Source organism: Lepus europaeus, chromosome 2 (assembly GCF_033115175.1).
Source record: "Lepus europaeus isolate LE1 chromosome 2, mLepTim1.pri, whole genome shotgun sequence".
NCBI lineage: Eukaryota > Metazoa > Chordata > Mammalia > Lagomorpha > Leporidae > Lepus > Lepus europaeus.
Window position 1 is genome coordinate 94,917,934 of NC_084828.1, and position 10,584 is coordinate 94,928,517.

Here is a 10,584-nt window from a genome sequence, read left to right on the forward strand (position 1 = left end):
AAATAGCCTACTGTACGTCTAGGCTATATGGCAACTCTTGTTTCTAGGACTCAAAGTTGCACAGCATATGTCTGTACGGAACACAATGGTAAGCATGTATGTATCTAAATATAGAAAGGCAAGAGTAAAATTAGTAGGTAATAGGAATTTTTGAGCTCCGTTATAAATTTACAGGACCAGTGTTGCATAAATAGTTTGTTGTTGATTAAAATGTCATTATGCAGATCAATGACTGTATCTCCTTCTGGATAAATAATGATGGCTACAAAATTAGGCAAAATTAGCTCAATCAGTGCCAATGAGAAGATATAAAAGTTTCCCATTTCACCCACCCCTTTTTTTCATTTTCCTATTGTTAATTTTGAAAAACAGGATTTAAAAAAATAAAGACAAAAATGGCTGTAATAGATACAACTTTACTAGATTCAAGCTGACTGAAACCATCCAAAGCCTCATCATAGTGGGAAAGCCACAGGTGTTAGAAAACTTTTCACGCCCCTTAATTGTGTCAGGTGTGAAGAATTGGAGTTTGGCGTGAAGATAACATGTCTGAGGGTTAGCTAAAATTCACAGCTTCTTTAATGGTAGGAAATTTTTGCCCTTTTCAGACTTTAAAAAAAAAAAAATCAAAGGTCATAGAATCAGTTAATGGCTTGTGAACACCATTTTTTCAAAGAAACGAAAGAGAAATGAAACAAAAAAAATCTAAGTAGATGACATGCCAGCATAGGCTTTGTTCCGTGAAACGTTTTCACTTACATGTTTATATGTATGAATGAGTCTCTGTATAAAACATGAGGTTGACTAGGGGGACTCAGTAAAAAGCAAAAATCTGTACAAGTCATTGTTCATAAGGCCATGTAGTTGAATGGTTTGGACCCTATGCTCTGGCATCAGGCAAATATGAGTATTAATTCTGGCTCTAGTACTTGCTTGCCACCTGACTCTAAAAAGTTATACAACCTGTTTACACCTCAGTATCCTCATCTGAAACAATGAGGATGGAGAGAGCTACGGCAAGCAATTGTTGTGGAAAAGTAAATGAAATAAAATGTGTACGTTTAGTACATATGAGGTCAAAAGGAATGCAGTCACTACTAAAATGAATGTCTTGAGATGTGCCATAAAGCCTTCATGTTCCCAAATCTATCTATATCTGCATGCTGGCATTTATAGTGGGATATGTATTGAATCAGTGTACAACAGGCCAAATACTGGAGTCATTGCTGAGTCCTTCTTCACTTGGCCCTCTTATTCAATTCAGCAGCAAGTCATGTCTTCTCCAAACTCAAAATATACCCAGAATCTACCTGACTACTTCTAACAACTGCCCCCTGGGCCATGTCCTCATCACCTCTCAACTACCATTTGTGCTCCCACCATTGCCCCTGTACCGTGCTTCCGAAACACAATTCAGATTGCTTCATTGTTCAGAAATCCCCTCATCTTCCACGCAGAGGGAAATCCTAAGCCCCAACCTTAAAAGCCTTCTCATCTCCTATGTTATTTTCCTTGCTCCCTTGGCCCCGGTGTCACTCTTGCTCCCACTCCCCAATCAATATTTTTTGGTATGTCTTTCTGGAACGTTCTTTCCCTAATCAAGTGGTTCCAATTTTACTCCTTCCTTCAAGTCTCTGCTTAAATATATCTTACCAGAAAAGCATTTCCTGACTCTCCTTAACTCTCTTATCTTGCTGGGTGGTTGCATCACCACCTCCCACTCTATTTCACACTATTTCCAAAGCCTCCCCTATTAGAATGTAAGCTTTTGAGAACACAGCTTGTTTATAGTTCCATCCTCAGTGTCTAGAACCAGTGCCTGGCACTGAGCTATTTCAAATGTGTTGAGCGACTTACTAAATGAACTCTTGCTGCTCTAAGATTGAAATATGAGATCTCTGTAAGTATAATTCCTGTCTTGATTGGGTTATATACTTGACTGGGTATAAATAACAGCATTTTAAACAGAGAGCAATCAATGTCTTCACTGACCAGGAGTCTGGAGGTAGATGGTTCAAGGAAATGGTCTATGAGATTGTTTTGGAAACTCAGCATCCTCTATATTGTTCTCTGCATTCCCAGGCCATATTGCCCTGACCTGGACTGTCCAAGGTGGCTCTCCATTATCTCTATGCTCTAGGCAGCACAGGAAGGCCACATATAGACTCCCTTTAAGGACACATTCTGCAAACTATACAAACACCCCACTCATTTGTTGTAAAACAATCACATGAATATCCCCAGCTGTGAGAAGGGACAGAATACATGGATTTTCCTCTGGGTGGCCATTTGCTTAGTTAAAAATCAGCAACTCTATTTCTATAAGGGAGATGGGGCAAATAAATATGGGGGTGGTTAGTTTTTGTTACAGTTCCCTATGATTTTGTTCCCCTTATTCCAAAAATGTAGTGAAAGCTAGGCAGCCCTCACTGGAGTCTGCTTCTTGGCCCAAGTGTGCAAGAGACCCCCTGGCAATCAGCATTCCTTTTCATGTGGGAAGCATCCTCACATGTTCACTCAGGAGATGGATTTGGACTCAGGAAGCACAGTGAAAGTGAGACTTCATTATCAAGTCTTGCGAGACTCCATTATCGGTGTCTGAAGAGCAGGCACACCCAAAGCAGTTACAGCAAGCAATCTATATCCTGGCATGCAGGTCCCTCCCCTGGTTCCTCATTGGCTGAGTACTGTGGGGCGCACAATCTTCCTGGAAGTCTCCTAAGTTACCAAATTACCTGCCTCCTTCCTTCTCTGTACTTTACTTTCCTCTTGTGAGTTGGCTGCTCCATAACATCCTGTCTGCCTAGGGAGTAATGCTACATGTGCAAGTCAGCCTAACAGTTGTGTGTTGAAAATGGACCTCCAGACCTTTTCTTATACATCTTACTAAAGCAAGATGCTAAGAAACTGGCTTTTAGTTGAATGAAGGTTGTTAACTGAATCGATACTTCCTTTTTCTTGGATTCACATCCCAAGAAAATGGAAATGTCCTCTGAATCTTTGATATCGTCTTCTCTGGTTTCCACAGCTTAGTACCTGAGATGCTCTGAAATAGACACTCAGGACCATCTTCATGGACCATGACCTGTGCAGTTGCTCAGGGCTCCACGCTGGGTTTAATGCACTGTAATCTTAAATACATTATGCTTGTTAAATTCTTAGTATCTTTAAAAAAAGTCATTGTTCAGGGGGACAGGCCTGGAAATCCATTAGGTCCTACACTTATGAAGAGGGGTGGCTTTCATCTAAATGGAAGGAGACACAGGTGGCTAAACTAGCAATAAATGATTTAAACTATTTTGGAAACAAAAATTTCAAACAAGAATCACAGTGAAGAAGAGAATTTCCCACATTAAGTTAAAAATAGGAAGGAGAAAAGGAAGGGAGGGAGGAAGGGAGGGAGGAAGGGAGGGAGGAAGGGAGGGAGGGGAGAAAGAAAGAAAGAAAGAGAGAGAGAAAGAGAGAGAAAGAGAGAGGGGGGAGAGGGGGAGGGGGGAGAGGGGAGGGGGGGAGAGGGAGAGAGGGAGAGAGGGAGAGAGGGAAAGAGGGAAAGAGGGAAAGAGAGAGAATAGCGCAAAACCAAAACAGGGGCTGGCACTGTGCTGTAGCAGGTAAAGGCGTTGTTGCCTGCAGTGCCGGCATCCCATATGGGCGCTGGTTCAAGACCTGGCTGCTTCACTTCTGATCCAGCTCTCTGCTGTGGCCTGGGAAAGCAGTAGAAGATGGCCCAAGTCCTTGGGCTCCTGCACCCGCGTGGGAGACCCGGAAGAAGCTCCTGGCTCCTGGGTCCTGGCTTCAAATCAGTGAAGCTCCGGCCATTGAGGCCAGTTGGGGAGTGAACCAGTGGATGAAAGATCTCTCCCTTTGGCTCTGCCTCTCCTTTTCTCTCTGTAACGCTGACTTTCAAATAAATAAATAAATCTTAAAAAAAAAAAAAAAGCCAGGAGCCATTATGAATGTGCTGGGAAGTGGTCAATCTGTTGCTTAGGGTACATAATGAAAAGGTCTAAGAACAAACCAAAGCCAAAACAACAGCAAATAGCTATAAAGACCACATGGTTATGATGAACAACTATGAGTTAAAACCTCAGGGCATAAAGGAGATTCATGCCCTTTTGTATCTTAATTCCCTTTCACCTAATTACTTTTCACCTGTCAACCTTCTGCAAATCAAACAAAACCTCTCCTCTTCAACTTGTTAATTAGAAACCAAATCTGAAAGTGAAAAAACAGATTGTGAACCATTACATAATCCAGAGAAGTCCAAAAGGTACAGTCATTGTCACCTAAAGACAGGGATTTGCTCTGAGAGTACATGCTGAGACTTGGGTACTGTGTGAGCGTCAGAGAGTATACTAGCATAAACCTGGGTAGCACAGCCCACTACACAAGATAGCCTTTTGCTCCTAGTCTTCAAACCTGCACAGCATATGCCTCTACTGAACACCATAGGCAATGGGACCACAGTGGTATCTATGCACCGAAACATATCTGAAAGTCAAAAAGACACAGCAGAGTAAAAATACCAGGCAACAGGAGTTTTTCAACTTCATTATAAGCTTATGAGACCGCCACTGTATATGTGGTCCGCAGTTGACTGAAATGTCTTTCTGTAGAGCATGACTACATTGCCTTCTGGGGCAAAGACAACTACCAAATTAGGCAAAAAGGGGCTCAATCAATGCCATGGAGAAGAGAGGGGACTTTTCCATTTCAACAAATTCCTTTTCTAATTTCTTCTGTTCTTGTCAAAAATCAAAAACAGGGAAAAAGACAGACACAGTCTTAGTAGAATGAAGCTGCCTGACAGGGACCATGAGCTCCTGGCACTGGGAAGGCCACAGAAGTTCAGAAATCATTTTCTCCCCTCAGTAGTATCAGGTATGGAGAACTGGAAGCCAGAGTGAAGACATTTTCTGTGTGCTGACCAAACCTTACAGCTTCTTTGACAACAGGAGGTCTTCCCTTTTGTGACAGCTTTAAAAGGAGGAGGTGTGGTTTGTGACTAGCATATTTTTTCATACAAAGAAATAAAAGTGACGAGAAAATAGCATACATCAAACTAGGTGGCAGGAAGGCATAGTTTTCTTTCAGGAAACTTTATTTTCAGTTATGTTTGTATGAATGTGTGTCTTACTAAGTAAAACATAAGGTTATGCTTACTTACTGTGTGGATTATAGTAACAAAAGAAAAATGCAAAAGCTGTTGTTATGGGAAGCAGGTCTAGCAATCAGGCTCTTCCTACACTCATAGAGGGTTGGCTTTCATGAGAATGGAAGGGAGCATGGCTGGACAGACTAGGAATAAAGATTTATACTACCATATCTACGGGTCCATGTGGCCCATCGATCAGATCACCAGGAGGTCACAGTCACCTCAGTCTGTGTGCGTCCATTCTACAACATTCTCACTGTCACAAACGTGCTAACAACACTTCTTCGAACCTGCCCCTTTCACTGAGCAGGGCTGTAGGTGTTTGTGCAAAAACCAGCATTCAAATGAGGACATTTCAGTGATTTAGGAAGATATGACTTCCCACATAAAATTAGGAATAGGAAGAGAAAAGGAAGGGAGAAAAGACAGAAAACTTTAAAGCAAACAAAAATTGGGAAACTGTTCAACTTGATAAAAAAAAACTTAGGATGTTGTTAAAAATCTCTGTTCTTTAATATAGAGGATGAAATAAAATCTTAATACAAGCATCAACAAACGTATATACAGGCCTATATATTACACTATTTGCATTCTATATATAAACCTTAAATACAGGCCCATATCCTATACTACATGTATTTTCTATATATAAACCTTACATACAGGCCTATATACTATATATAATTTATATATAATTAAGATATATATAAAGTTATATACTATAATGACCTATATATAAACTCATATAGGGATGATGAGTTAAATCATCAGGGAATAAAGGAGATACTTGCCTTTGTATATAGCAATTCCCTTTCGCCTAATTATTTTTCACCTCTTAGCCTTGACCAAATAAACAAAACCTCTTTTACCTAATTACTTTTCACCTTTTAACCTATAAGAAGTCAAACAAAACTTGCTGCCTTTGGTAACTTAGTGAGCAAATCTGACAATGAACCATGACATAACATTGGGTAATGATGATTACAAAATAAGCATAATCGGCTCAATCATTGATACTGAGAAGAAAGAGGCTTTCCCATTTCAACCAACCCATCTGATCTCCTAAGTTCTTGTTAGGTTTCAACAGTCAGAAACAGGAAAGAAGGAAAATGAACACGGCCGTCACAGACACAGCTGTAGCAGATTCAACCTGCAGGGGTCCCCAGTCTCCTGGCAGGTAAAGGCCATGGAGCTTAAGAGATGACTTCCTGGGGCAGGCCCTGTGGCACGGTGGGTTAACCAGTCTGCAGCGCCAGTATCCCAGAAGGGCGCCAGGTCAAGTCCTGGCTGCTCCACTTCTGATCCAGCTCTTTGCTGTGGCCCGGGAAAGCAGAAGATGGTCCATGTGCTTGGGCCCCTGCACCTGTGTGGGAGACCCAGAAGAAGCTCTTGGCTCCTGGCTTCAGATTGGCTTGGCTCTGGCGGTTGCAGCCATATGGGGGAGTGAATCTCTCTCTCTCTCTCTCTCTCTCTCTTTCTCTCTCTCTCTCTCTCTTTCTGCCTCTCTGTAACTCTGTCTTTCAAATAAATAAATTTTTAAAAAAGCAAAAAAAGCATGAAAGCCATTGTTCTGGAAGACAGACCTAGTGATCAGGCTCCTCTCATGCTTATGAAGAGGGCTGGCACAGCTGGCTAAACCAGCAATGCAGGGTTCAAAGTGTTTGGGCAAGAAAATGTTCAGACTCTCTTAGTGAGTTTGGAAGGGACTGTATAAAACTGAAAATAGGAAGGGGAAAAGAAAGGAAAGGAAGAGGAAAATAAAAGTAGAAAGTAAATAAATAAAATATTTTTAACAAATCAGGGAACCTGTCAAACTTGATGTACTTGCTAGGATGTACACCACCACCTACATACCAGCTCAGGAGAGGGAGGGAGGTGTTTGTTCTTGAGTGGGAGAAAACTCACTGAAGCTGCACTGGAGCTTGAGCAGCACGGCCTGCTGGCAGGCGCTTGGGGCAGGACCTCTGCCCAACGGGAACAAGGACGGCCAGCATCTATGAAAGGCCCATGTGCAATTGCCCGCTCGGTGCAACCTCCCGGCAGCTTTATGAGGGAGTTAGTGACAATACTCCTGCAGGGGGTGGAGGAGGAGAGCAGATCCAAGAGCAGGACGCATTGCTAGTTATGGTGCTGCATTCCGGAAACTGTGTCCCTGAGGTCTTGCTGAGCAGAGGCTACACCAGGATGCTTCCATTGAGTGTTTCAGGCAAGTCCACAAGTGATGCGTCAGCACATTTCTTATGTTTTTTCCTTTTTCAGAACCAATGAAAAGATCTTTTGCTTTTTTTCTGGGAATAGTAAGTGGACATACCATCTTGTGTGATTTTATTCCTGTTCTGTTGTACTATTAAACGCTATAATTCATATTCATACTAAAATAAGAACTATAATATTAATAATAACAATAACATCAAACCTGATGATAGGATTAAAGATTTAGCTAAAACTAGCAGGTCTCCTCCTTTCAGTTTATTTTTGCTCCAGCAGCATGTGATTAGAGTTTTGACCAAAGATTTTTCTATGTTTTAAATACTCTATGTAAATAATAATTTTATAATCCTACCCTCCATGTATGGGTGGCTCTTTCCAAGGCTTATGTATAACTACACTTTCTCCAGAGATATATAAACATGAAACCAAGTGAGATTCATTAAGTTTCAAAAAGGCAGCACTGATCTCACTTTTATTTATTTATTTTTCTAAAGATTTGTTTATTTGAAAGGCAGAGTTAGAGAGAGAGAGAGAGAGAGATCTTCCATCTGCTGGTTCCCTCCTCCAAATGGCTGCAATAGCCAAGGCTGGACTGCTGAAGCCAGGAGCCAGGAACAGCTGGGATTCGAACTAGCACCCACATGGGATGCTGGCATTGCAGGCGGCAGCTTTGCCAGATATGGCACAACGCTGGCCCCAATCTGACTTTTAAAAATAATGCTGTAGGGACTGGGTGTTTAGTCTAGAGATTAAGATGTCCATGTCCCTGGAGTTCCTGGGTTTGAATCTCAGCTCCTGACTCCAGCTTCCTGCTAATGCACACCCTGGGAGGCAGCAGGTGATGGCACAGGCAACGGAGCTGCTGTCACCCATGCAGGAGACCTGGATTGGGACCTGAAGCTTCTGGCTTCCTATGGTGGCGCTATTGCAGGAATTTGGGAAGTGAACTAGACAATGAGAGTGCACGATCTCTCTCAAGTGAATAAATAAAATTTAAAAGTAATGCTAAGTGCATTACAAGGAAGGTATCCCACAATGAAATAAAAGAAAATAAACTGCACAGTTTTTAAGAAAACGCTATTTCGTAGGCTTACTCTGACAAGGAACGTCCCAGGTAAAAATCCTGAATCCCTGGACTAACAGAATTCTCCTTTACGCGTTGCATTGACATTTATGGGGATTTTACTTTATTTTTCAAAAATATCAAACCATTTTCTTGTCTGATTCTTAAAGCTTTTAGGCACACGCTGGAAGGGCAGCCTGGATTCCGTGTTAGGGAGGTGAGGCTGGATCAAGGTCCACCCTTGTAGTAAGTCCGAGACCTTTGGAAGAGAAAGTCCACCCTAGAAGCCAAAGTTGCAAGTGAGCAGGAGGGTTCGGCACGCAGTCGGCATGCACAGACCCAGCACTCACTCGGCAGCCTCGCGTCTGCGTCTCTAAGCCTCCAATGCCCGCCAGTACCCCGAGGAGAGTCCGCAGAGACGAGCCAAGCTAACCTGGGCAGAAAGACCGTGGCACACAGCAGCCGCGCGGCCTCGCTCAGGGTCTCTCTGAGTTTCAAGTCAGCAGGGGAGAGTGAAAGCCCAGGCGGCAGGAGCACTGTCCGTTACCTGATGGCGTTGACAGGAGGGTTTCGGAGGCGGATCAGCGCCAGGGAGTTGGGCAGCCGCAAGTACTCAGCCATGTTTCCTCTGTCACCTAAGCCACCACCGCTGCCTCTCGCTGCAGGGAGACGCCACTTTTCCGGGCGCCGGGGCCGCCCCGCGAGGAGGAGCGCCCGCTGGGCCAATGCGCGCCGGGCGCCACCCCCGCCGCCTCCCCTGGCTCCACCGCCCGCGTCGCAAACTCTGTCTCCTTCGGTCTCAGCTGCCGCCGGGCTCCCGCCATCCAGCAGGTCAGCGAGGGCGATCGGCGGCCGTAAACCGCGGAGTCGTCCGCAAGGCAGGGTCTGCAACCCCCCGGCCCCTAGGGGCTGGCTGCCTGGGACGAGTTCTGGTTTCAGGGAATGGGGCCAGCTGTCCTCGTCACACTACTCAGGAACACGCGTGTGGTGCCCCGCCGAGCATGGGGCGTGCTGCACACCCCGAACACACACACTACACACATCAGGCGCTCCGCCTAAACCAGGTGGTGCTAACATCCACCAAGGAGCGACACTTGTCTTACAGTCACGGAGCCCCGTGAGGTCCACCAGCTCGTCTGCCCATCCTTCTCTCCTTTCTTCTGATGCATCGTGGTGTGTGTGACGTAGTGTGGCATGTGTGTTGGGACACAAGGGGGTCCCTCCTGTGGTAGGATGGACGAATACTCGGCCTCCAGCTCAAAGTTGCACAAAGAAAAGCTTCCTTGTGATAAGTAAAGAAGACAGTGGAACCATTACTGAACATACAAATGATATCCTATTGACTAGTTAGAAGACCCAACTGGGCACGTGTAGGAACACTTAGCCGCAGCATCTGGTGGGCAGTCCGGCAAACCCCCTCATTCCATACATCCAGTTTTAGGAAATGATGCATTTCTATTGTATTTCATTGAGTTTGCTCCATTTTCTGCCACACAGTTCACATTAGGAGATATTCCTGACAATCAGTTGGGTATCCAAAAACTTAGCGGTGTGACAACACTTAAGATTTTTCTGCAGCTGCTCAGATTTCAAATTTTCATCTTCCTAACAAATACCCTTGAATTTTATATTTCTTTTTATATAGAAAGAATTGTTAATTTAAAAAAGATTTATTTATCTATTTATTTGAAAGAATTACAGAGAGAGAGGTCTTCCAGGCAGTGGTTAACTCCCCAGATGGCTACAATGGCTGGGGTTGGGCCAGGCAGAAGCCAGGAGTCAGGAGCTTCACGCAGGTCTCCTGTGTGGATGGCAGGGGCCCAGGTACTTGGGCCATCTTACACTGCTTTTCCCAGGCCATTAAGTGAAACAGCCAGGACTTGAAGAGGCGCCTGTGTGGGATGCTGGTGTCATAGGCGGCAGCTTTACTCTATGCCACAATGCTGGCCCCAGAATTGTTAATTTTACAACAAAATGCTGATATTTATTTGTTTCCTTTTTTAAAAATATACATCACAAAACAGGGGAAAAATGTATTGGATCGTGTTCTGCAGTTAGTAGACAAGGCCAGAGTTAGGGTGCTAGTTTTTGCCTTACCAGATGCTAAGCTGTGCTAAATAGCTTGGAGACAAACAATGGATGGCCAGTCTTTCTA

The 10,584-nt window shown here is 43.9% G+C and overlaps 1 protein-coding gene across 1 annotated transcript in view; it reads right to left on the reverse strand.

The window, feature by feature from the left end:
• The window catches only part of LOC133773510 (peroxisomal bifunctional enzyme), a 45,799-nt gene extending 36,689 nt beyond the window's left edge, over positions 1-9,110 (reverse strand). The window contains exon 1 of the mRNA XM_062210821.1: positions 8,977-9,110. Coding sequence (XP_062066805.1) covers positions 8,977-9,050 — 74 coding nt within the window. The 5' untranslated portion in view covers positions 9,051-9,110. The remainder of the gene's footprint in view (positions 1-8,976) is intronic.
• Positions 9,111-10,584: the final 1,474 nt, after the last annotated feature.